This window comes from Durio zibethinus, chromosome 14, assembly GCF_047325235.1.
Source record: "Durio zibethinus cultivar Kanyao isolate XHJ-2024 chromosome 14, ASM4732523v1, whole genome shotgun sequence".
NCBI lineage: Eukaryota > Viridiplantae > Streptophyta > Magnoliopsida > Malvales > Malvaceae > Durio > Durio zibethinus.
The window spans coordinates 2,442,630-2,469,029 of NC_143175.1; the positions used below are offsets into that span (position 1 = coordinate 2,442,630).

The window sequence follows — 26,400 nt, forward strand, 5'->3', positions numbered from 1 at the left end:
CTCAAAATACCACTACATTTTTCTTTTATTTTTGTAAACATGTATGCTTTTCAAAGAAACTTCTTAAGAAGGAGAAATTTTTTTTTTTTTCAAGTTTCAAAGTGTAAATATTTGGAGTACAATTTTTGAGCCATTATCTAGCATATTAAATTAGTTAAATTGAACCGTCCATAATTCGTTACATATATATATAATAATCAAGAAAGAAGAATTTTTCTTAAGGTGTGCAGATTAGATATATATAATAGGAATCCATTATATTAGTTCAAATTTTACATTTTTTATTCTTAGATCAAAATTATTAAAATAAAAAAATATTATTTTAATTCAAATTAGTTATAAATTTAATTTTGATCTAATAAAAAAATATAATATTGACATCAATATAAATGAATCCCTACTCATATATATATAAAGAGAGTTCTTGGTCTCCAAGACAGAAACTGCTTTTCTTATAAGCTATTGAGTACATTGTTCTATAAGCTTTTGAATTGTTTGTTAAGAACTCAAAATAGACTTTGTTTTAATCGATTTATGCAATTATTATTAAAAATTAGAATTTAGTAAGCATGAAATTAAAATCTTAATACTTAAAATTAGTTTTTTTTATTTTTTTCTGATATCTCTTTTATAAAAAATATTAATTTAATTAAAACTACAATCTTTGAGTTAAGCTTCACAAAGAAGATTGATTAATATGTAATCCAACGGTTGAGAAGATTAGATTCACCGCTAAATTTATACCCTCTCATTTTAAGAGTGAATTCCAATTCTCCTTATCATGAATTAAGAAAAACAAATAGCTATCTATAAATTAATATACTCATAGTTAAAAGATTTAGACATGTGGAAAGATTTGGTTGGTGAAAAATTTTCTTTTATATATTTTTAGAAAATAATTGATTGAAAATTATATGGAAGATTCTTTCAATATTATGTATAGATATAGTAAACAAGAACGATGTTATAGATGAAACAAGCAAAAAACACAAAGAAAGATCAAATGTATGTATGATCTAAATCAATTTAAACTAATATTACAAACAACGCTGTTTCTAAAAAATTTAACATATATATTAATGAGATAAATGAAATTTATTTTTTTTATGCTTAATTATTCAGTCAATAAGGTCAACATTTACGTTCATCAAGTTACCAATCGTCTAATTGTCATATTATTACTACAAATGATCAACGTGTAAACTTCTCGCCACAACATAAGCTCGTCCCAGAATTGTTCATCTACTAGGACTTCCTCGCATCAACATGTTATCTCACGAAAATTTAACTTTTCTCTAATTTGCCTCTAACTTGCCTAGAATCATTAAATTAATCTTATCTACATAAATTTTCTTTGAGCTCCACATGAAATTTCCATTAGCTATCACCTAATTCAATCTTGTCACCACCCCATGCTTCCTATATAAGGAAACAAAAGTCTAAGTATACTCATTCTAAACCCTTCACCTGTAAATTTTCTTTGCAATCTATTTTTTTTCTTAAATCTTAACTTTCTATACGTTATTGACTTGAGTATCAAAACACGTTTCAAAAATTAACTTTTAACTTTCTTTAACCGTGTTTTTCTTATTACAAATCTAGATCAAACCCAACTCATTTTTGAGTTCATCGTTCAACTCACTTTCACTGAAAACACCATTAATAATTTCCTAGGAAACAGCTAAGAAATTTCCCATTCTAACTAAAATTATTAAACTTTTGTCTAATGACTTAAGAGATTACGTTGAAGAATGTTTAGAAGTCAATGTTATAAGAAATTTCCCATTTTTTATAGTTCGATGGCTCATTCTTGCAATGATAATATCGATATATTTATTTAAACAATAATCATATGTACACTCAAAACGTTTGTATGGATAACAGTTTATTCATAAATCGATAAGTTTCATGTAATTATTAATAATTGATATAAATGTAACCTCTCTAGTCAAAAAAAAAAAAAATTCATGAGACATCGGATTCCATCATCTAAGCCTCACTAACTAGTCTCTTTCATGTTTGAACGATAGTATACACTTGAATTTGGTCCTCTCCGAAAAGAGGAGCATACTGAATTAATATATAAAAAAAACTAATTATGTATCAAATTAAATCTCTTAATGAAGATAATCAAGAAGCAAAAGTTACATCAAAATTACTAGCTAGACCGACATAAATCTAATCTTAATACATGTGGTAAAACTTAATTCATGCGAATATGTATGCCATGTTTATTTATTTATTAAAATATATACATATCAATAGAGCATCATTATTTATTTATTTATATGTTAGGTTTTAAGTAAATCTGCTTATGTATCATATTGAATTAAGTGGTTGGTTAGCTTATCCAAGACTCGGCTCGACCCTTCGAGTCTAATAAAAGTATTTAGCAACACAATAAATTAATTCTCTTTTATTTCATAAATTTCAATTCAGATTCTTGATAATGTGAATCTAATCAAATTTAACTTGTTATTATGTGTACATGTAACTGGAAAAGTAGTGAAGTTCTGAATCATAATGCTTTCTTTAAAAATATCGCATTTTGCATGCTGATATCATTCAAACTCGAAGTGTTATTTAATTGATGTGGGATGAATCATTAAGCCAATCAATCAATCAGCTTATACGGTGATTGATTAAAAATCTAAAATTGAATTAATCCAAGAAATTTTAGAAAGGGAAAACGAGAAAAAGATAGACCAAGTCGGTGTGACAGGGAGCAGTAGCCAGCCAGGGTGGTGAAAATAGAGAAAAAAAAGAAAACTGACAACGATGTAGAAAAAAAATAATACGCGGCGGAGCCTGGCAATTGGCCGCTGTCCCCACGTTTTCATGCAACAAATCAGGGATTTTTTCTTTCCTGTTTTGTTTTTTTTATTTGAGAATATTCTTTTTTTTGTTCAAATTCTGTTTTCAACACTCTTTTCTTGTCCTTGCTGCTTAAAATTTTTTATTTATTTTAATAAATTTAATAATTTATATATTTATATCATATTTATTTTATATTAAATATATATAAAATATAAAAATTATCGTAAAATTATAGCATTTTTTTTAATTTTTGACAAATTTATATACAAATATTATTATTTTTATATTTTTTTCGTGTCAGATCTAAAACTATTAGGTTTAATTTTAATCTTCGTCCTCTAAAAAAAAATTTTTAAAAAAATCCAAAAATGCCGGTTAACTTCCCTGCAAGCATTAATCTCCTAACGGATCGGAAGCTTTGGTTTGAATAGAAAGTAAGTAAATGGTGGAGGGTTGAATACACAGCCACACAATCACATGAACCTTTCTTCTCTTTCAATAACCGATTCCCAATCAATCACCCCTTAAATTTCTTTTTTTTATTTTCCTTCAACTTTCTCTCATCATTTTTTTTTCCTGATCATCTGTTACATATCTGACCTCTTTTCCACAAAAAAAAAAAAAAAGATATCATCGGGATCATAACATTACTTGAACAGATTTTAAACATGTTGTAAACATTCTAGTAACATATGTTTAGTTTTAGCCTAGCAAAGAGAATAAGACGCGTTATTTAATTAAATACAATCAATATCAGCAACTGTAACTTACCTAATTTTATTCATGTCAATCCAAAATTAACTTGCAATTATATATTATTAGTCAAAATTTAATTTCCAAAAAAAAAAAAAAAAACAAAGAAACAGCTGTTAAAAGGAATATTCAAGGTTTTGGGGAGGCACATGTAATAATTAATTATGACACTTGAGACAGAAGATTAAGGGTAAAGCTTTATGTATTAAGAAATATTGTGCGATTTTTATTGTCAGGGATAGATACAATGTCTGCAGAGGTTAGGGGAATAATTCACGTGATTCATGATCTGGTTCAGTTCAGTTAATCTCAAAGAGGTGGTTACTCATTTCAAAAAATTAATCATGGCTTTCTAGAAATTCAACGTCAATTAGTCCTTTCTACAATTATTGTAATTTTTTTTATATAAAATAGACTGTAATTGAGAGATAAAAAAAAAATGATAACTGTTAAGATTTGAATATCAATTAAATTAAATTATGGATTTTAATTATTGTAAGTTTTAATGAAGAAAACATAAACAATTAACTTCAAGACAACTAAAATACTTAATATCCGATGGCAAATTATTAACAAACAGAAAGATTCCTGATTATATAAAATTAATTAGGGCCAAGTGACTTTTGAATAAATAAAATTTCATAATTTAATAATCGAAGCATTAATTACATCAGATGAAAGGAAGGTTCAGCATAGATCGTTCTTCCATAACTGGCTGTTGGAAACAACAAGATAAAGTAAACAATCTTAAATGTATGTTTGGGTTTAGTAGGAATATAATTGGAATATATGAACATGGAAGCAATACGAATTTGATGCTAAAATTTATAGAGAAGATGGAAACAATTAGAAACAAAAAAGAAAAGAAAAGAAAAATTCACTACCAATCATGTACATGAAATCTCTCAGTTAAAAAAAAAGAAATAATAGTGAAATCTTAATTTCAATAACCAGATTCAAATTATATATATCCTATGAATGGTAATAATATGAGAGGATTTGGACACCATGAATCTATCTATACAAGTATACCTATTTTTAATCAGAATCCTGGAAACTTTTCAATCTAATAATTACCTAGCTGGAGAAGAGACTGTTTCAAATCATATATCCTACGAAATTAAGAAGCCAACTTGCTGATGATCAACAGTATATATCCTTCAATTTTAGTAGTCCCAAAAACATTCCAAATCTTCCATATCATCATAAGATTTGCTGTTTCCAAGTTCAATGCTCTTGGAAACCACTGATGAAATCTCATTGTTGTTAATTTCAGTGCTAAGGCCGGTATCTTGTGAGAGACTGACCATGGATTGATTCGATGAAAACTGCTCCACCTTGCACTGCCTGTCAGATTTTGGAAATATTGTGTCAGCACTGTTGGCAGCCAATGCTCTTAGAATTGCCTGATCACTGCTTCCGAAGCCGGTGCCGGAATTGCTTGGGGTGCCTTGATGGAAGAAGATAGGATTTTGGATTGGAATTTGAGGGTTGAACATAGAGCTTCCTGTCTGATAATGGTTAATTGGAGCCTGAAGAAAGTTCTGATTATTCATTGTGGGGAAATTATTGGATCTGCCGAGGTAGTTTCCATCTGGGGATCTTGACATTGAACCTGTGTTGATGGCCTTGAATTCATTTTCACCATCCGTGAAGCTGGAGCCTGCTTTGTTGGAGTAAGTAGGATCCATGAGAGGAGGCAGTGAAGCATAATCCATAAGATCATCCCCAAAAGAATTCATTCTTAACAGCTGATCAGGAATTGGACTTTTCTTGATCCCTGTATTCTTATGGAAAACCCTACAAACAGCCCATTCATCCTGTAGCAAAAAAAATTCCTCAAATTAAATTAGACCTTCATTTTAGTCTAGATTCTTCATTTACACAAAAGCAAAGAAAGATACCCCATGAAAAGAAACCCTCAACCAACAAAACAGTAAAAAGATGATAAAATTGAAAAAGCTACAGCTTTTTTTCAATTAGTAATTTTTTTATCAATTAAATTGAAAAGGCTATAGTTTCTATAACTCAAAAAAAACAAAGAGACCCAAAAAAAAAGAAAAAACCTTTTGAAGTCTAGCTTTAGCTACATACCTTTGCACCCTTGGGAAGATTATAATAAGAGAATTTGCCTTCAAGCCTATATTCATGCATGACCCAATTTGTTTTCTCCCCTTTTGGAGCTCTCCCTTTGTAGAAAACAAGGGTCTTCTTCATCCCAACTAGGCAACTTTTTCCTTTGAAAATCTCTTTATCTTTTCCAGTTGCCTTCCAATATCCAGCTTCAGTTGCTCGATTTGTTCTCATCCCTGTTGGATATTTTCTATCTCTCTGGCAAAAGAAGTACCATACTTTCTCTCCCATCTTAGCTTTCTCTGCAAAATTAAGCAAAGGAAACAAAGATTAGATGCAAATACAAGGCAATTACAGCAGTAGCAAACTACTAATAACAAAACTAAACATCTAAGCAAAGGAAAAACAAAGGTCACATAAGGGTCAAAAAATTCAACAAAATTAATTGAAATTTAGAAAGGCTTACTAGGCAAATCCCAAGGTTCACACTTGTTCAAATCAACTTCACCAATAGCACTTGCACTGAAGTTGATGTTCATTACCTTCTCTGTAAGATAATGAGTTATGATCTCCTCATCTGTAGGATGAAACCGAAAACCAGGTGGTAAATCGATGAGGTCTTCTCCTTTGTTAACAACAATAGCTTCTTCCATGGAAAAAACTCCTCTAAATTCTAAAACCCTTTATAGAATTATACAGAACAAACAAACCCACAAACAAAAAGCTACAAGTAATGCAAAGGAACGACTGGTATGGAAAGCAAGAGAAGCGAGAAGAGAAAGTTATAGGGGAACGGGAGAGGGATATGATATGTCAGGCTTTTGCAGAAGAAAAATGAAAGAAAGGCCGTTAAGAAAGTAGAACAAAGGGAAAAAGAGAGCTTAAATAGAGGAGCTTGTTGAAGAGCTAATGTTGATTGAAGATCCGTAGACTGCAAGGCACTTGCCAAGGAAGCCTGATTGGGTAATTCAATTAAAATTTCTACTATATTTTATTTGTTTTTGTAATTTATGTAGCTTCCCTGGCCATATCTACTCGTTTGAAAACAAACAGTACGAAACTTTAACCAAAAAAAAAAACAAAAAATGGTAAAATGGAGGTTTCTAAGCTAGTGGGGAGCCATTTTTCCAGCAATCTTTTCATATTAAAATATATGACCTGTTTGTCTATTTGTAGAATTCTAAATCCCCACAAAACCTCTTCTTTTTTTTCCATTTTATAGCAGGTGTTACTTCAAAGCTTTGAAAAAAAAGTTGATTAATTTTCCAGTACAAATATTCTTTAAAAAAATTGTTGCTGCCTTTCATGATTTTTTCTAATACAATTTTTTTTTTTTTTACAAAAAAGATTACAGTTTAAAAATAAGAAAATAGATTACAAATATTAAGATTTAAACTTTAATTAACAATTACTTTTTAAAAAGTGACTGCATAACTCATTAAGATTAGTTTTGGATTCTACTCACCATACTATCAATTGAATTTAAATGCCAACTCCAATAAGATTTATTCAACATAAATTTTTTATTTCTTTTAATCGTAATTACATTAATTTTTTTTCTTCAATCGCAGTTGCAATAGTTTTATTGTTGCTTTCAATTTTACGTTAAATTTTGGATTTTATCTGAATTTGTCAAGCATTGCAGCAGTAAATTTAGATTGGGTTTTGTTGCATTGGCTGTGGATATACTTCACATGTAGACAATTGTATTTTTGTATGACTTAGTATACATACAAATTAACTCGAGGGGGATTGGAAACTTTAAACAATAAAAAGTGATATAATTTCTTTGCTAAATTCAAAGGAAACCACTTGATTGGAGGGAATCTAGGGGTTTTTAGACACTCAAAAGTCAAAAGCTGAAGAAAAAGGGTTATGAAATTTCATGGAATTTCAAATACACACGATATATAGCTGGCCTATAATAGTTTATTACTCTATCAAACTTAGGTTCAAGTCTTCCTATCTATTTTTTATTTTAATTTACGTGCGGTCAAATTTCCCTTTTTTGTTAGCTAACAGCTATCATGATTAAAAAAAATGGAAAATTTTACATTTTTACAAATAATTTTTATGCATTATTGGTTTATAAAATTTCTTATTATAACAAATTATATATTTTTATAAATTTAGGTTTTCAAATACATTCACACACAAGGCACTATATATGAATGCGTCCAATGTTTTTATGAACGTAAAACATATGAATGTTGGACTTAATATGCTTGAGTTAAAAAAAAAAAAAAATTCTCCATTTAGCTCTCTTCCTAAAGAAAGGAGGGGACCTTTAATTTTGGCTAGCATTTATTTTTTTTTTTTTTAAAATTTTTAACAAAGCAAGTCATGGATTGAGAATAAAAAAAGAGATTGCAAACGTTAAGATTTAAAATTTAAATCCGCTAAATATCACTTTTTAAAAATAATTATATGAATCAACCGAATTAAATATTAAAAATAAATTACATTTTTTGAAATATTTATATATATTTTCATTCCAAAATTCATATATATATATATAATAATCAAATTATTTATTCATTGTCTCATATATGGTAGATACCTTTATTTTGGTTGCATATGATCCATTCTTAAGGACAATATTATTTTGGCTTCTTTCAAGATATTTCATATGAAATGCCACATGCAATGAATCCAATATAGAAAATTCTTAGCCAAAAACAAGTATAGAAAATGCCAAACAAACATTGTTGGTAAAGTCATAATTATTGTGTCCAAAGAAATTAAAGACAGATTTATAAACAGATCCTTCACCTTATATATCTGTTTTTCGATGAAAAATTAATGCTTCACTTCTAATAAAGCTCTATAACATACTCTTTTTTTTTTTTTGTAATATATTTAGAAGTATTCCCATATTTTGCCTAGACGACCTTCTCTTCGGATGATTTTTAAGATCACTACTTCGTATTGATTTGGTTCGTTTATGATTTTATTTTACGAATGTTTCTCATAAGAACTAAACTCAAATTGACCAAAAAAAAAATTCCTTGTCAACTAAGCTAATTTCTTGTGCATAATTAACAAAGAAATTTACATAAACAAATCCAATTTGATTTCTCTTTAAAATGTTATAATTTCATTACATGTTTTCATAATTTTGACTATCCAAATCTTTCAAATGAAAAAGTAAGAATAAATTTAAGAACTATGATCGTAAGGCAAAGAAAAATATGAGTATAGTTGACTTGGATGAAACCAAGCGTATGCTTCCTAATTTATGACATTATCCAATGCCTAGAAGTAGATTGAAAATGTTTACTTTTCCGAAGCCGACGAATTGAAAAAAAAAAAAAAAAAAGGCTCTCATCAAAGGAAACAAAACAAAATTAATTCCAATTGGCGTTTGCATAGAATTTAAACACAACTTCTTTGCAAAAATCTCAACTACTTCTAGCAAGCTTATTGACCTTTAAAAAATGCAAAAAATGTTAAGATTAACCTTAATAACAATTTCAAATTCAAAATTACTCTCGATTATTTGATTTTTATATAAAAAAAAATCATAACTTGATAATAAAAAAAATTACTAATATTAAGATGTAAAATTTAAATTTATTAAATATAATTTTTATAAATAATTACAAAAAATAATTAAATTAAATTTTAAATTTAATTACATGACATACATATTAATTATATATGTAAATTTTATATGTACATATCATATATATATATATATATATAGATAATTTAAAATAAAATCAAGTAATTATCCACACGAGCATATTGTATCACATCCTAGTATTACTTTATTAGTATAAATATAATAATTAATGGATATAATTAGTTAATTACTAATTGGATTACATCAAATCAAGAGATGTTTAAGTTTTTTAGAAGATTAGGTGGGGACCAACCAAATTCCATACCATACTCTTGACTTTATGAAACTGAAGACGCTTCTTTAGAAAAGATAATCAAACAGAAGATGCCGAGCTGGACCCTTACTTTCCACGTTAGATTACGCTATGTGTTCATATTTTCTTGGCCCTAATCTTGCCACATCGTCACTTATTTCATTAATTTTATAGTAAGAGTTTATATTGTCAGTAATTGTATAATATCATATCACTGATAAAATGAATTAAATGATGTGATTTTATTAATAAATAATTTTTTTAAAAAAATTAATTTTAATATAATTATTTTAAATATTAATATTTATTTATTAGTGAAATATCATTATTCAATATTTATCTAACTTAATAAATTATTATCATTATTATTAGTAGTAGCGGTTAAAGGTTTAAAAAATATCATTGAATTATATTTTAATAATTATTTAAAATTTTAATATTTTATTACAATCAATCAATCTCTTAACATATTATTTTGATTCAATTGAATCTTTAATTGAACTGTAGTAATGTTACAAAATTTAATCCATTTTCAAGCTACAATGATAAATCCTTCGAAGGATCTTAGGGAGAGAGGAACATAGAAAATACAAAAAATAAAAATATTTTATTTTATTTTATTTTTACATATATTAATTATGTCATGTGATAAATTTTTATTTATTTTATTAATGCCGTGTATCTTAATTATTAAAAAAATTAATGGTGTTAAATTTTTTATTTAAATAAAAATTTAATTAAATTTAAACAAATATCAAAGAAATTTATTAATTGCAATAAAAAAAAAAAAGCGTAGATATCTTTTTAATTATAGTTCAAAGATTTTTTATATATTTTTAACTTTATTATTGTTATTGTTTTTAAATTTTAAATAAAATAAAATAAAATAAAATAAAATATAAATAAATAAATAACTTTTTTATTAAAAAATAAAATTGTCAGAGTGACGTGTTGGACCCCACAGAAAAGAAGGTTTGAGAGAAAGTGTTAGCCTAACTCTCGTAACTTAAAACTGTTGACTTTTGAGGCCAAAACGACACTGCAAAGCAAAGAAGCCCCACCAATTGGTGACGCTGGACACCTCATCAACTCTTTTGCTTACACGTCAAAATTATATCGGTCTACCTTTTTCACTATCATGTGGATTGCATGTAGGATATCACTCACCCCCTTAATTACGAGGATATTACTTGTAATTTAAGAATTATGCCAGAGGTGCATGTATTTTACGAAAATTTGGATTGTATTATTTTGAAAATTATTTTAAAAAAATATCAAAACATAAAAATAATAGAAAATCAATGAAAAAAATAACAAATACAAAGTAAAAGTATCTATCAAATGAAGTTTAAGGGTTTAAGTTATTTATTAGTTTAACAATTGAAAATTGATTAAAGAAAAGTGCACGTATCTTCTTATTTAAAATTTTAAATTATAGTAATTTTTGTTAAAGAAGGAAAAGTTATTTATTGGTTGATGATGTGGATAATTCATACTAAAATAAGACATATTTAATGGCTTTATAACACTTAAATAAATCATAATTATCCGTTTTTAACTTCGAAATAAGTAATCGATACAAAATATATATATGATTATTGATATGAAAATTATCATTGCATATCATTTAGTAGATTTAATTTATGATGAACGAACTAATAACATTACATCATTCAAAATTACTCACACGTCATGGTTAGTAGCAATCGATAAAATTATCTCAAATTCAAATTTTAATTTAATTGATTTATGTGATCATCATTTAAAAATCGCATTTAATAAATTTGAGTTTCAAATCTTAATATCTATAATATTTTCTTTTATCCTATTTTACGACATCTTTTGTAAACAAATAAAAATAAAAAATAAAAAATATCCAAGCTTGAAAAAGGGTAACATCATTGGAAAACCTCAACCCTAATTTTTTACTTTATTTTTTGAAATGTATCTTAGTTTTTTATTGGAAATCTTAAACCCTAATCTCCCAAATAATTAAGTTTAATCATGAAAGTATACTTAAGAATCAAGTGAGTAAAAGCTATTAGTTTATAGCATACATAAAACTATTGTAAAGTTGGAATTTAGCCATTGTGTCATGGTTTGAGACAGTTGGCAGCCATGGAGACAGATAGGAAAAAGATTTATATATAACATAATATACAACAGTAAGTAAACAATGAGGCTTAAGACATTATTCATTTATTAACTCACATGCCAGCTTGAAAAGATAAGATTTTTAATCCCAAATTTAAGTAAATCACTAATTAAGGCTACATAAAAAGTCAAGATAATTGACTTTTTTTCTCTTTTGTTTGGTTGGAATTAGATTTTTAATTTTAATGAGAACAGTTCATAATAGGACAGCTTCAAATAAAAAAAAAAAAAACCATCAAATTAACAAACATATTAATTGTAAAGGAAAGTAGCATACATGAAGAAGCTAAGAGACAGAGAAAGGAAATTTGATTTACTAAATTCATAAAAACTATGGAAGATATAATTACTTAGTATAATTTTTATGAAGTCATTCTTTTTACACTCTGTTGATGCCCAAGAAAAAACTTTGGCTTATGAAATTAAGGCATTGGTTGACACCTTGACTAGAAGGGCTTCTTTCTTTCTTTTTCTTTTTTTTTAAATAAATTGTTACATCATAAAAGGAAGTGTGAGAAGAATCGCTTGAAATGTATGTTTGATTTTAAACATAATGTATTTTAATTATATGATTATGAATTTTACGTGTAAACACATTGAATGTATCGAGAATTATAATCAATCAATCATAATATTCGATATGATCTTTAAAATGATTGATTGAGATACAAAACTAAGTTATGAATTCTTGATTACATACGTATGCATGCATTTATTAATTTTGGTCAAATTTTCTTAAAAATAAGTTCATATTCTATTCTTTTCGCATAAAAAAAATCGTAACATGGTGATAAAAAAAATTAATATTTAAATTTATTAAATAATATATTTTTAAAATGATTATATAAATTGATCACATGATAAACTTCAAATTTAATTCATGTACCATTTCACATCCAAGGTATCAGCAAAATAATTGCAGTAGGGTATGATAGGTGGTGTTTTAAGCTCACCCCACCCAACAGTTGCTTTGGTTGAGGAATTGAGCAAATGGTTCTGTAATGATGAATAGAGTTAAGATAACGACAATGACAGTCATCAATCCCAATTGCCAAAAAAATCAACCTAAGAATCAGTAGCTTATTGTATTTAAGGCGGGGACCCGCTCTTTTCTTTTCCATTTTTTTTTCTATCTTCATTTTCCTTATCTTTTCCTTTTAGAAAGAAAGAAAGAAAAATAAAGTAGGGTATCTAGCTTCAAAGTTCTTATAAAGTTTTCCTATTAAAAAAAAAAATCTTTGATAGGAAATACCAATATTTTCCCAAGAAAATTCATGGCAATGAGAGCCTTGGTATAGAACTACTTTTTTTTGTTCAAGAACACATGCGTCTCCCTTCTTTTAATTCACCTCATAAAAGTATAAGATATTGATGCAATTTCATACACTTTTTTCTTGAACAATGTCCAAAATTAATAATATCTTTCTCCGAAAAATTAGTATGAGAATGGAGTTCAGTCAATCTCTTACATCAAACAAATGACTACAAATAAATTTTGCATAAGCAAAGGAGATGTGGGCATTATGCCAAATTTATTACATAATTAAATCTACATCAATTTATTAAAAAAAAATTTAACATCAAAAGTATATCTCGAATTATGATATGAATCAATTGAATTAAGTTTTAAATTTTAATCAATAAAATGATTTTGAAATATGAACTTAACTACATTCTTTCCCATAGTGTTTTGATGTTTTTGAAAATAAGAAATTGGATAAAAATAACATCACTAAAAAAAAAGAGATGAATAATTTTATTAACAATTTTGCTATAAGCTCTTATGGTACCCATTTTACATTGTACATGATTGACATATATAAAACATAGTATTTTTTTTTTAATATGTAAAAAATAATGCTTTTACTTTCGTCATTCACTCTCTCATTTTTTTCTAAAAATATAAGGTTAAAAGTTCTCAAATAAGTTGAGGAAATATAGTTAACACAAGCCAAAATTTTATGATAAATTTCACGAAATTGAGTCTACGAAATCAAAACTTATTTTTTGTATAAAAGAAATTGCTGAAGATAGAAAAAAAATTATAATTGTAGAATTCGAATTTTATATCTATTAAATGTTATTTTGTAAATATGATTATATAAATCAATTTAATTAAATTTCGAATTCAATTTTAAAATTCTGCGAGGATGAAAATAAAATTCTTTAAATTAGGATATTGGATGGACTTAATAAGGAAAGCAGAAGTTAATAAACAAGACCAAGATCATTGTTCAGTTACTAAACAAGGCCCTGGAATGACTAACAAGGCCAAGGTTTTCGGCCTCATAAGCCCATTATGAAATCCCCAGCCCCCCCAAACCCATCGAAATTTTCGTTTCAGCGAGTACCGAACACAATTTCTTCAAGGAAAGAACAAGGTAGCTGCAGCAAGCAGGCAGAGCAAATCAATACCCAAGGTGGGGTTTGGCTTTACCTTTTGATGAAAATTGTATAAAAATACAAAATTATATATGGGTTTATGACGTTTCCTTTTTTTTGGCTAAATTTTGAATGTAAGAACATTAATTCTTGTTAGTTTTGTATAGTTTAATGTTGCCATATTGGTTATTTTTCATTTTTCAAGATCTTTTTGTTTTTAATCTTGTAAAGCTGATTCTTTTGTCTAATTTTGATAATATCCACATCAAAAAAATAACAAGCAAATCAAATTCAGTTCCAGAAAATATGTATGTTGATATTCCTTCTATTCATCTACATTGCAAAGACTTTTTTTTTTTTTTTGAAGGTGTAATCTTTGGCTTATTTATTGTTATAGGAAAGGAAATAAATTACTTTGGATGCTTTAATGGCTGCTATTCCGTCCTCACAGCCTTTTAGCAATCCTCAAATGCAGCAGTTTGGTTATCAAGTTGTTGAAGGAGCAACGTCAAACCCTCTAGAATTGGATTCTCTATCGACCCTTTTGATACGGCATCTTCCTGAGGCCATTCCTCATGACACCCTTTTGCGCCTTTTCTCTCACTATGGTGCATCCTCTGTTCGTCCTTGCTCTAGTGGAATGTAAACAAATTTCAAACCTTTGGTGGTTCTTCAATTTTCAATACATCTTTGTCTTTATCATACATAGTCATATTTTCTTTATTTTTCTTTTATGTAGGATGAGAAACAGTGCATTTGTGGATTTTAAAAATGAAGCATTGGCTTATCAAGCGCAGCGTCAGTTAAATGGGTAAATTTCTAGCTTATGCCCGTTCTTTGGTCTCCCGTGTTGGGCTCTTGGTTTGATCAAATATATGAGATATTTCTCACTGGAATTAGATAGTAACTATGTATTATTTGTTACATTCTGTGTTTTGTTTATTAAATATGTTTTAACTTGTTGATGTCGATACAATATCAACAATAGTTATCTAACAATCCAATTTCTCTGGTTGCTCAGCCTGAGGTTTCTTGGTAAAGTCTTATCAGTGGACAGAGCTAGTAAGCCAAGAGAGGATAATAAACCTCAGCAAACTGGAGTTCAGCTAGGAAAGGATTTTACACAATCTGCATCTTTGGTGAAAGATGCTAACTTGACTAGAGACCTGAATCAAGGTTCAAGATCAGGATCAATACCTGCTAGTGAACCAATTGCTTCTAGACTTGGTGTAGACTATCCATATCCTCCTCACCTTGAGTGAGTCTTTCCTCTTATTTTCAAGTTTCTCATTTCTCTTTATTAGAAGACCCTTGAATTGTGAAGTTGCAAATATAGTGTCAAGCATTAAGCACTCATAGTATAAAGAGCTATTGGCTTTAAAGTTTGGTTTTCCCGACCAGTGCATAAGGCTTTATGCAATAATTATTTAATAGCACCTGTTGGAGTGTCCTTCTTTCTTTCTAAATACTATAATCAAGTCAAATATGAACAAAAGCTTACTCATTTTTGTGTTGCAGATATGCTTACCCTCCACCAGATGGAAATATTTTGACCAACATAGTTAATGCTCTGATTGCTGTTCCTCGCTTCTATACCCAGGTTTTCTTTAATATCACCTTGATTGTAGAGCTACTTCAATAGTTATTAATGTTTCTTTTACGTTTTCTAATTATAATTTTTACTTGATTTTATCTAATTACGATTTTGGGAGATGTATCCCTTACCATAATAGTCTCTCAATTTCAGGTGTTGCACCTAATGAATAAAATGAATATCCCAGCTCCATTTCGTATGGCTTTGCCCACTCCACCTCTGCCACCTTCAGTACCTGCGCCACAGCCACCACCCCCACCTCCTGCTTCCATACCTGCAAAGCCTCATTTGGCAGATGCATCTTCTAGTGAATCAGAAATGGAGTCTTCAGATGAGGTAAGATATTCCTGCTAACATGCTGAGAATCAGTAACCACATATTGGATTAAATTAACTGAAATATATGTGCATTGAAAGCACTGTTTATTGTTCCTTGACTAACATGTCTGTTGGAGATCAAGGACAAAGGTGCGACAAAATCTACACGGAAGCGTGCCAGGAGAGAAGCTATTGTAGGTCCTGCAGTTGATAAAAGTGTGGCTCATGAGGCTGTTGGGGTGAAACCTGCCACCTTGATCCCGAAAGAAATCCCATTGATAAAAAAGAAGAACCCTGTATTACAGGTCATACTATTATCTAAGGGGCGTGTTTTAGGATGAGCTTTACTCTGTCTGAATTTTAATGATCTTCTTGGTGTTTTAACAGATCAAAATTGCTCCCAAACACATTCCTAATGAACAGAAAGATGAAGATGATGAGTACAGAGAGATTTTAGAGGAACCTAATGAGGAGGATTCAGATGCCAAAAGGTTTGCTACTGCAGATGAGTTGGAAAAGGGAAAGTTGCCACCAGAAGAAATCTTATCACTCCCAATGTTTAAGGTATCAGACCTTATCTTGCTAGATGCTTTTAGATAGTAGATTAAATCAAATATGCAATTTTCCTAGTATCCATTTAATCATCTATGAAAGTATCAAGGCTTTCTTTTTCCTGGCTGTTTTATAACCACGTTAATTTAATCCTTTACTTGCTTTTGGGGTAACAGCTAACTTGTACCAATTAATTCTGGCAATGTGCATCTGACAGAACATAAACTGAATGTGACTCTTTGGATTCTGCAGAATTATACAGCTGGGAATCCTGCTTCTGTGTTGTATATAAAGAACTTGGCAAAGGATGTTGTTCCTGAAGATTTCTACTTCATCTTTGGTGAGACTAAATGCCTTTCCTTACATTAATGGTAACCTCGTAGCAGTTCAATGCCCGTAATAAAATGGGAAAGAAGATCATAGATAACATTATAACCATGTGGAAAAAAAACTGCTCTTTTTTAAGTCCTTGGAATTTAAATGCTTCTTTCTTTTGTTCCTTGTTCCTATTAGCAAAATGATTTTGGCTGATCAAGTCTTTCTCTGATGTAGGATCATTATTTGGAAGTGTTGATGCAGCTAAATTCGGTCTTAATGTGAAGCTAATGCAGGTTACATTACTTTGGATTAGCTCTCTGTAGCATTATTTCTGACTTCTTGACACCGGTTTATTTAAGTTCCATCCCCAACTTTGTCGCTTAAAATTTTTGTTCAAAAATACTGACACTTTACTTCGTAAATCGGTACCAAACCCAAAATGTCTGAATGTTAAATGTTTCATTAAACCAAAAGTTGAATTATTGGAATGTGAACATCAGAAGTATATGTTTTTGTAATTATGGGAAAATTGAGTCTTGTTGTTCAGAATATTCCTCTTACATGCAGATCAAAGTGCTATAGTTTCCTATTTGTGAAGCTAAAAGTAATCTTTTGATTTCAGGAGGGAAGGATGAGGGGTCAAGCTTTTGTGACATTTCCATCAGTTGAATTTGCCCATCGTGCTTTGGTATGTTTCTCTCAGGTTTCTTTTTCCTGGCGCAAGTAAGTTTATGCATTTCCTATATCTTGTAAAAGTTGCCTCAGGACCTGCACTAGTCTCTAACGATTGTTTAAATCAACCAAGAGGTGCATTTTAGGAGTACTTTTTAAAGCAGTGAGTATCGGTTGTCCTTGCTAGCCAAACCAGCTAGAAATAACTTGCTTACTCGGGCACACTAACAATAACAAAAATGAGAAATGACTTAGCTCTCCTCCTGAGTTGTTACCATCTTGGCATTATGGTGTTTTGCCAAAATTGCTAACCCAGTTCCCTTTCCTAGTTTTCCATGTGAAAAAGCTAGTAAAACAACATTCAGCTCTTATGTATCTGAAAAATAAAACCTTTTCCGAATACTATGTTGTTAGCCAAAGACAACCTTTTGAAGTTCAAAATTATGTTCTTGATAGTCTTCTGCTAGTATTTTTATTACCACACAACCTTTGATAATAAGTTTTTATTTCTATTAGCCAGCAATCCATTCTCTTTAAACCGTGTTCCTGGCAGGTAATTCTTAGTACACAAGTAATTCACACTTAGTTCTTAATGTCTCTCTGGAATAAGTACTCCCAGGGAATACTGCTTTATCACTTAGGTCTATCTGTTCTGTGTTATATCTTATCTTGTGATGGGTCTGATGATGATTTTCTCATTTGGGGTTCAATTGTATTCCTTCCTTGCAGAACCTCGTAAATGGATATGTGTTCAAAGGAAAACCAATAATCATCCAGTTTGGTCGGAATCCTGCTGCTGCAAAAACAAATTAAATTGATATGTGGCAACAGGAGCAAGCTCCTTATATCTACTGCATGGTTACTACTGGTGCTTATGCCTCCTTATGTTATTAAGCAAGGTGGCCTATCACCATAATTTTGCAATCCCAAGGCTGCAGTGAGCGGAGATGTTAACGGAAACAATAACTCGGCTGCCTTGAGGGTCTGCCCCAAGTCATGATTCTTATCTTAAGTGGTGATGGGAGAGCAGAGCAGAACAGGGTCATGCTACTAGCTGCTAGAGAGTTTAAAGGTGTAGAGTGCAGTGATCCTTCATCACAACAAGCCCTGATGTCTGTGTGGCCGTTGCGTCGCCCTTACAATTATCCTTGGTCCATGTTAATGCTGGGTACAAGTATGCTGGTGGCTGATCAAGTTGAAGGCTGCAAAGCATCTCTTTGTTAGGATTGATACTCCTGATTGTTTTGAGTTTTGATGGCTTATTGCTCAATCCTAATTTTCCCATTTTGATATAGAGTATTACCTGTATTCCTTTGTTTCCTTTTTGGTTCTCCTTCTCGGACTTGTTAGTATAACATGAACGCATGTGATCTAATTTTGGTATAGTGTCAAAATTTTTAATTTCAGTGATTAAAATTTAAATTGTGATAATTTTAAATATAAAATACAAAAAATAAACTATTATCTTTCATCTTGATAAAAACAAAATTATCAAAAATATTTCTTATGTTTATGAATATTAAGGATATGATAATTTTCAAGCTATATGTTAATAATATAAAAAATTTTGTATAAAATAATTATTTTATGTTAATATATATATTTATTTCAATTAAATTATGTAATATCATTATATTATTAAAAAAATTAATTACTTAACATAATTTAAAATGAAATTACTGTTTCATATCATTCTTTTTTCTTAATATAGATGATATAAAAATAAAAAATATAAGGATGATTTTTGAAAAAAAAAAAAAAGAAAAAGCTCAACAGAGAAAGAAAAGAAAATTCCAAGCTGGCCACAAAAGTAATGAGGTGGCAAAGAACCGACCAAATTGCAAAGCATATCTGAAACTCTTCCATTTATTTTTGCAAAATCTTAGGTCAGTGCCACGTTTCGAAACTTCACTTATCACGTGCATCTCCAGACCACCGCAAAACCGGCCAACGTTGATAAAGAAATCAAACAGAAAACCTTATCCAATACGTTTTCACATCAAAAATTGTCCATCACAAAACATCATCAACCGTTAGATTCACATAAAGACAAAATAGATCAACGGTTGATGTCAATCCTTAGACCTTAAAATAGCCAACAACACAGGTAAAGCCAACAAGGAAAAGGAAGTAGAAGGAAACAGCTTTTGCTTTAAAGAGGGCAAAAACTTTTATTTTTTGTATTTTCGTTGGGAATAAAGCGAAGGGTTCAATTTTCAATCTGGGTTTTGGCTTTTGTTTTGAGAAAAAAAGGGAAAAAATTTAGAAAAAAATAGCTATGGCTGAGGTTTTGGGGAAGGGAAATCTGTTTACGACTTGTGACTATAGTCAGAAGAGGAATCAAGAAGGTGGAACTTCTTTGTTTTCTAAGAAAATTTCTGGGTTTTGTTCAAAAAAGAATAGCTTTCCTTCTTTGAACGTGATATCTCAGGCTTTGAGGAGTGATTTTAATGGGCAAAGAATGGTTTTTTTGGCGAAGCAAAGTGTGAATAAGAGAAGCTTTTGTCAAGTTCCCATTAAAGCACAGGTTGATTTAATTAACTTTATTTCTTTTTTTTTTTTAATTTCTGGATCTTTCCTTTTTCTTTTTTTTTTAGTGGAAAAGTGTGGGTTTTTTTTTTAAGAGAATATTGTGACTTTATTTTTTTTATGATTTTTTAAATTTTGAAGTTCTTGATAATTTACAATTTTCTATTATTAGCTTTCTACAGTTTGTTCTTAGCTTTATGATCACATGCCAAATATAAAATCTTTAATTAGAAATTACCTTTTATATTTATAAAAATTTTTATTTTTGTTCTTAATTAAATGATAGTAACATAAAGATTAAGCAGTAAAATTTTACATTTAAAAAAAAAAGTAAATAGTATATGTGGTTAATGATTAACTCTTTTTTACCCATAATTTGATCTGTTGCAAAGATCAATAAAGAAATACTAATTGGTTTCTGTTTTTATTTTTTTTTTCTGGTCTTGTTTAATGAAATCAGATGCAAACTGGCCTTATTGGTCGAAGTCAAAAGTGGTGGGAGAAGGGGCTGCAACCAAATATGAAAGAAGTTACATCTGCACAAGACCTGGTAGACTCTCTTTTGAATGCTGGGGATAAACTTGTTGTAGTAGATTTCTTCTCCCCTGGTTGTGGTGGCTGCAAGGCTCTTCATCCCAAGGTATGATAATATAGACATTGTTTTGTATAGTTCTGTATCTCCATATTTTTGTAATCTTCGTATTTGGATTAGTTGTGGATTTGGATGTTGGGATTTGGCAGATTTGCCAATTGGCAGAGATGAATCCAGATCTGCAGTTTCTTCAGGTGAATTATGAGGAGCATAAATCCATGTGCTATAGCCTTAATGTCCATGTGCTGCCTTTCTTCCGGTTCTATAGTGGAGCTCAGGGGCGTCTTTGCAGCTTTAGCTGCACCAATGCCACGGTTAGTCTTGTATCCCTTCTTTCTGGTGCAAAATTTATCAGATATGTTTAGCAATCGGAATGAAAACAAGTCTGTTTTGTCATTTTATGGTCATATTTTTATGTATGCTGCGTGCACTTGAATATATGGGACCTGATTTCCAGAAGGAAAAATGCATAATTCCCTTTGGATCAATTGATTTTCAATTAATGTACATTCTTCAAGACGTAAGAGCTAGATGGTGTTTTGTTTCTCCTAGCAGAGTCATATTTATGAAAATTGCACGGTGCATATTAGTCATCAATTGGCTTTGTAATATTTTTGAGGCTCAGTTTTTGTTGTTGCTTTCACTTAATTTTCAATTGTTGACAGATTGCTGCTCATCTGATGCAAACTGGTTTTGTATCTCAATTGAAATGACTTGATTAGTTCATAATGTGTGTTGTTTGTCGATTGTTCACCATGTTTATGATATATGTTCTATTTACAATGATGATTCAACAGATCAAAAAATTCAAAGATGCATTGGCCAAGTACAAACCAGACCCATGCAGCCTTGGGCCAGCAAAAGGGCTCGAGGAGAAGGAACTTTTGGCACTAGCTGCGAACAAAGTCCTTTCCTTTAACTACACACCAAAACCTGTTCAAACTGCACATGTTCCTGCACGGGAAGAGATTCTAGTATCAAAAGAAGTTCCTTCTGATTCAGGGACAAAACTCCCTCTTCCTCACCCTGCAACGTCCTTAAAGCCTAAAGATTGTGAGGAGATAACCTTGGTTGGTGCTGGGACATGATTGGTTAGTTTTTTGCCAACCTCATTCTCCTCCCTACTGGCAATGTACAGTTACTACAGTCCTATTTCCATGGTCATCTTTCATGTACTAATTATTCATGTTAAAAATGAACAACATAGTAGAGCAGGTGAAGCCATACAGCATATTGTCTCCCCGGGGAGTTGCAGGCTTTTTGGTCTTATTTCTTTTTGGATCCTAGCCTGCTTGATCAAGGGTGTTTGAAGAGCAACTAGCTATGTATATGTTGAGTTGTCATTTTTATGTTTAAGGGATAACCCCTTTGTGAATGTAAAAATCATATTGTTCTATATATATATGGTTATAGAAACTGTCAAGCACATATTATTAACTTGTGTGTGTGCGTGTGCGTGCGCACTTTTATGATGATATCTAAGTTTGTTGATGTGGGCATCCTTGAAAAGGACAACTCAAACTTAGAATAGGGCACTGCATGCACTCTGCTTTCATTTCATTGACAGATATGGTACAAGAAACAAATGTCATCTTCAATGTATCCTCTGTTAATATCTAGTAGTTTTGGATGGTCTAGAAATCATGGAAATTTAAAAAACTGTTTGGAATTTCTGCCTGGACAGTGGACATCATCAACCGCTGTTTTGTATAATTTATGGCAAGGCCATAAGTGACCAAAACAGGTCCAGGTCATTGGTTTTCTATACTCGACATTATCAAACTACTTGTTTAAAATGAAACATAGATTAGCTCATTTGCGTGGGCTGGAGTATTTTTTTATCAAGTGTTAGATTCAACTCATATTTTTTTTTACTTCAGAATAAGTTTGAATTGGGTTGCGTGTGTATTGAGATGCATCAATGTGGCCTACCTTGCTTTTACAGGAAAAAAAGAAAACGATAAAAAACTTTGATTTATTAGTGAAAAATGTGGGGTATTCCAATCACAACAATCGAATCGACAAACAATTAAGATTTTCAAAATCTCAAAGCTATCTTAATCTCCTCCCAGGTGTCCAACCTGTTTCCATGTTCTTCCATGATTGACAAGTTTGAAAGTAACTTATTTCGTGCAATGCTTCACAAATTTTTTCTGGGTCATTTTCAACCCACTTCTCTTATGTTCCCATGTGTTCCGGGCGTATCCATTGAAGTCTTGTCTGGATGCATTCTTAGCTTGGAAGGAAGCAACCCTGATGGGGTACTACAGGCTTTTTTTGTTCTAATTTAATTAGTGAGGTCTGGGAATTGAGAGTCAAAGTTAAAGAGGATTGTATTGTGAAAATATGAAAGATAATTAGCCAAGCAAGACTTTAATTTTAGTCATAGATATATTGGTTGCTTGAAGCATGTATTTCTTTACCAAACAAGAAACCTCGCTCACTGCCAATTGAGTTGGGTTTTATTTGACACAACTAGGTCAACCTTGTCAACCTTTTTTTTTTATCTCTTTCTTTATTTTATCATGTAATCATCTGGGCTTTGATTCGGAATTTGGGATCCTACATAGAGATTGGGTTTTTTGACACCAAACTCTAGGTAAAACATACAATAAAATTAATGAATTCAGGATTAGTCTAATTTACCGATATAAATAAACACAGCATGCTCTATTGTAACCCTGGCCTGGTCCATTGGGCTTAGGCCTTTTATGCTGTTCTTTTCTGGGCTATTAGATTTCTGGGCTGGGATCCTTCCATTCATGATTTCATGTAAGGAGCCACCTTTGGCGGGGCTTTGAATTTGGATAGATCTAACGGGCCTTCTTACATGAACTTGAGGCTGCTTTGATGATGGGTAGGCTTGTTGTGCTTTGGCCCTGATAAAAATAGAAAAACTAAGCTTAGCCGCCTATAGATAATATAAAGAATAAAATAAAATGAACATAAGAATTAATTTAATTGATTTATACCATCATTTAAAAATATAATATTCAATAAATTTAGGATTTAAATTATAGCACTTGCAATATTTTATTTGTGATTTCTTTAAATAGAATAATATTTTAATGTTTACCCACCCAAAAAAAAAATAATAATGTTAATGGTATAATATCTCTACTATATATTGAGACAAATTAATAAATAAACAGATATAGAATTAAAAATAGTATTATATTGCTAATGAATCTATTTTAGTTTTGCAATTTTTAACATAATGAGAATTGATAAAGCATTAGATTTCGTAGGGATCGATACTTTTGTAACACTAACTACCAATAATTTCTTGAGATATTATCACCAAAAGCCTAGCATAAGGAGCAGAAAGGAAAATGTAGCCAAAGACAACTTGCCGACTTTCATACTTATCCATTTTTTGAATATGAAAACAGAACGACAAAAATGGAGGAATCGCAGTCGGCAAGTCATCCTTGGCTGCACCATCCTTTCAAGGCCTAAACGCTAGGCTGCTTGTGAATGTGGCACAACATACATATCAGAAGAGTCAAGCAAAAGGATGAATCGACCATGAAAGAAAGATTGGTTTTGAGTTACTTGAATGGGCAAAAAAGAAATGAAACAATGAATGAAAACAAAGACCAGGATCAGGTTGATAAGCTAAGCCTTATATAGAAATAAATAAATAAAAAAAGTGAAAGAGAAAGGGCAGTGAGTGATGACATTACGGTTTGATATTTTTGATAAAAATGCAACAATATTATCTAGTATCGAGGTGATGAGGACAGCTATTCAAGACCTAATATTCGGTACCAGTAATAGTGGAAATACATGTGATAAGGTTTCTTCTGTCCTATATCTCACTATGACAGACACGTAGTGTTGATTATCACGAAAATTCTAGGTAAAATCGTTTTCCATACTGGCAGAACATGACTCAAAATCGGCTGAGTTTTCGATATCTGATAGGCTAAATCACCATTATTTTGATTCTGTGTAGACATATATACATACATACATGCATCTAATATTGGTATAACTGATAACCTCTTGATGATTGCATATAGTAATAATCAGACGAGTTGTGAAATTGAAGCATTGAAATATTTCAATTGTTGGATACATTTTGGGTGTATAAAAATAAAGTGATGGTGAGGGAAACTTATGCCAGAGGATGGGATAGCGGGGGCAGCGGAGTCCTGCAAACATGGATTATCTAGGGAAATGAGAGAGACCCGAGGATCAATGACCAGCTTTGCACTCAATACAAAAATACTGGTAGGCCCATTTTTCCTTGGTTTGCCAAAAAGAGAATCCTTCCAATGTCTGCTCACATCACAAAAGTAAGCAGATATCTTGAATGATATGCGAAATGTTTAAGCTTTTGTCTACAAAGTCAGCAATGCCATGGGAAATTGGTTTAACCATGAATTTAATGGACATAAACAGAAGGCTGAGAAGATCATAATTAAGGATCTTTACTTATTACTGTCATGCATCTCTCATTTTTAGGTAGAAGCAGAAGAAAAAGGTCATTATCAGTAGTCAGCATATGATAATTGGTGTTTTAGTGGTTGCCTCTATGTTATTTGAAGGTGCATTTCCTTGCCCTTTTAAGGCTAGCTATGGCAAATTTTTGGTGCTTCTCTCACAAACCACCAATTTGCCAATATGCTGAAAATTAGTTGAAAGTTACAGCCACCAATATATGTATGATGACCCTTTCATAGTTATGGCCTTCTTCACCAGCCAGTATTTATTTCAAGCAAAAAAGAAACAAAAGCATATATACATTGTGTGACACATTGAAATCATCAAGGGCACAAGCCAGGATGTTCTTAAAACAAAGGCATGAAAGAGCTAGCTTTCTTCAGATGTGGGTTTGGATATATAGCAGAAACCAACATGTAGATATCTCTTGAAACTCACATTGTGCCATGGTAACTGTCGGGGTTGTTGCAGATATTGTTGATTAATGCTATCATACATACTTTGAAAATGGCCCAAAGATTACAACCATACCATGGCCCAATATTTAAAAGAACAAGTCCCAGCCTTTCTAATCCACACTTAATTTTTTTTAATTTCTAATCTACATTAATATTGTATCAGATAATTTTTCACTTTTTTTCAAATATAGTATATCTCGATATTAGTTGTTTTAACATATTATTTCAAATTTTTTAATTTAATACAAATATATTTATATGACTTGTACATTATAATATTATCAATAATTTCTAAAATAAATATGTAATATATTCAAAAATCAAATAAATAAATTTAAAAGCATAAAAAATAATATCATAAAATTTTTTATTATATTTTTAAACATTTAATCTGATATTTAAATAAGTATTTTTCATATATATTAAGATAAAAATGAAAACATGAAAAAAATTAATGAAGGCTTTATATGAATGTTAAACTTTACAAAGGAAGTATAATCGTTTTCTTGAAAAAAATTTGAAATATTTATAAATTTTGATTTTAAAAAATAAAGTATAAAAAAATTTTAAATAAAATAACTCAATTTTTAAGAATTATTTTATCAATTAATTTTTTTGTTAGTTTAAAAATAATTAAATTAAAAAAATTAAATTAAAAATTATAAAATATATTTCACATTCAGATATCGATCGAAATATGTTATTTCACAAAAAATTTATTGAAATAGGTTAAAGTTAATAAAAACAACATATATTACCTAATACTAAATTAATATGAAAAATTATTTTTAAGTGTATTATATTTTAATATAATTAAAGCATACCAATTAGTATCGAAATAAATTTAATAACAATGTTTAAA

At 30.1% G+C, this 26,400-nt stretch overlaps 3 protein-coding genes across 8 annotated transcripts; 2 read left to right on the plus strand and 1 right to left on the minus strand.

Moving 5' to 3' along the window:
• Positions 1-4,460: 4,460 nt before the first annotated feature.
• LOC111295369 (NAC domain-containing protein 87-like) lies at positions 4,461-6,494 on the minus strand. The gene is made up of 3 exons (XM_022888829.2): positions 6,110-6,494; positions 5,665-5,945; positions 4,461-5,390 (listed from the first exon to the last, which is right to left on the minus strand). The coding sequence occupies exons 1-3, from the start codon at positions 6,294-6,296 to the stop codon at positions 4,737-4,739; spliced, it is 1,122 nt and encodes a 373-aa protein (XP_022744564.1). The 5' UTR covers positions 6,297-6,494; the 3' UTR covers positions 4,461-4,736.
• Positions 6,495-13,898: 7,404 nt separating this feature from the next.
• On the plus strand, positions 13,899-18,916 carry LOC111295083 (U11/U12 small nuclear ribonucleoprotein 65 kDa protein-like). 6 transcript variants are annotated; one of them, XM_022888445.2, is made up of 12 exons: positions 13,899-14,095; positions 14,455-14,699; positions 14,797-14,868; positions 15,079-15,315; positions 15,576-15,657; positions 15,805-15,987; positions 16,112-16,273; positions 16,356-16,532; positions 16,773-16,860; positions 17,073-17,131; positions 17,461-17,526; positions 18,240-18,916. In XM_022888445.2, the coding sequence occupies exons 2-12, from the start codon at positions 14,485-14,487 to the stop codon at positions 18,321-18,323; spliced, it is 1,425 nt and encodes a 474-aa protein (XP_022744180.1). In that variant the 5' UTR covers positions 13,899-14,095; positions 14,455-14,484; the 3' UTR covers positions 18,324-18,916. The 6 variants fall into 6 exon arrangements, with proteins under 6 accessions (XP_022744180.1, XP_022744177.1, XP_022744183.1 ...); XM_022888442.2 differs by having other exon boundaries at positions 13,975-14,095; positions 16,106-16,273; XM_089743134.1 differs by having other exon boundaries at positions 14,019-14,095; positions 14,509-14,699.
• Positions 18,917-19,617: 701 nt separating this feature from the next.
• On the plus strand, positions 19,618-22,047 carry LOC111294240 (thioredoxin-like 1-1, chloroplastic). The gene is made up of 4 exons (XM_022887487.2): positions 19,618-20,037; positions 20,500-20,679; positions 20,781-20,945; positions 21,429-22,047. Exons 1-4 carry the CDS (start codon positions 19,789-19,791, stop codon positions 21,717-21,719), a joined length of 885 nt encoding a protein of 294 aa, XP_022743222.2. The 5' UTR covers positions 19,618-19,788; the 3' UTR covers positions 21,720-22,047.
• Positions 22,048-26,400: the final 4,353 nt, after the last annotated feature.

What these genes read in the sequence shown, in the direction of transcription:
- LOC111295369 (XM_022888829.2), bottom strand. Translation starts at nt 6,296, where the DNA reads ATGGAAGAAGCTATTGTTGTTAACAAAGGAGAAGACCTCATCGATTTA. An exon ending in TGAACCTTGGGATTTGCCTA is followed by an intron (nt 5,946 to 6,109) that starts GTAAGCCTTTCT and finishes TTAATTTTGCAG; the next exon opens with AGAAAGCTAAGATGGGAGAG. An exon ending in ATCTTCCCAAGGGTGCAAAG is followed by an intron (nt 5,391 to 5,664) that starts GTATGTAGCTAA and finishes TTTTTGCTACAG; the next exon opens with GATGAATGGGCTGTTTGTAG.
- LOC111295083 (XM_022888442.2), top strand. Translation starts at nt 14,485, where the DNA reads ATGGCTGCTATTCCGTCCTCACAGCCTTTTAGCAATCCTCAAATGCAG. An exon ending in GCGCAGCGTCAGTTAAATGG is followed by an intron (nt 14,869 to 15,078) that starts GTAAATTTCTAG and finishes CTGGTTGCTCAG; the next exon opens with CCTGAGGTTTCTTGGTAAAG. An exon ending in AATTTGCCCATCGTGCTTTG is followed by an intron (nt 17,527 to 18,239) that starts GTATGTTTCTCT and finishes CCTTCCTTGCAG; the next exon opens with AACCTCGTAAATGGATATGT.
- LOC111294240 (XM_022887487.2), top strand. Translation starts at nt 19,789, where the DNA reads ATGGCTGAGGTTTTGGGGAAGGGAAATCTGTTTACGACTTGTGACTAT. An exon ending in AAGTTCCCATTAAAGCACAG is followed by an intron (nt 20,038 to 20,499) that starts GTTGATTTAATT and finishes TAATGAAATCAG; the next exon opens with ATGCAAACTGGCCTTATTGG. An exon ending in GCAAGGCTCTTCATCCCAAG is followed by an intron (nt 20,680 to 20,780) that starts GTATGATAATAT and finishes GGGATTTGGCAG; the next exon opens with ATTTGCCAATTGGCAGAGAT.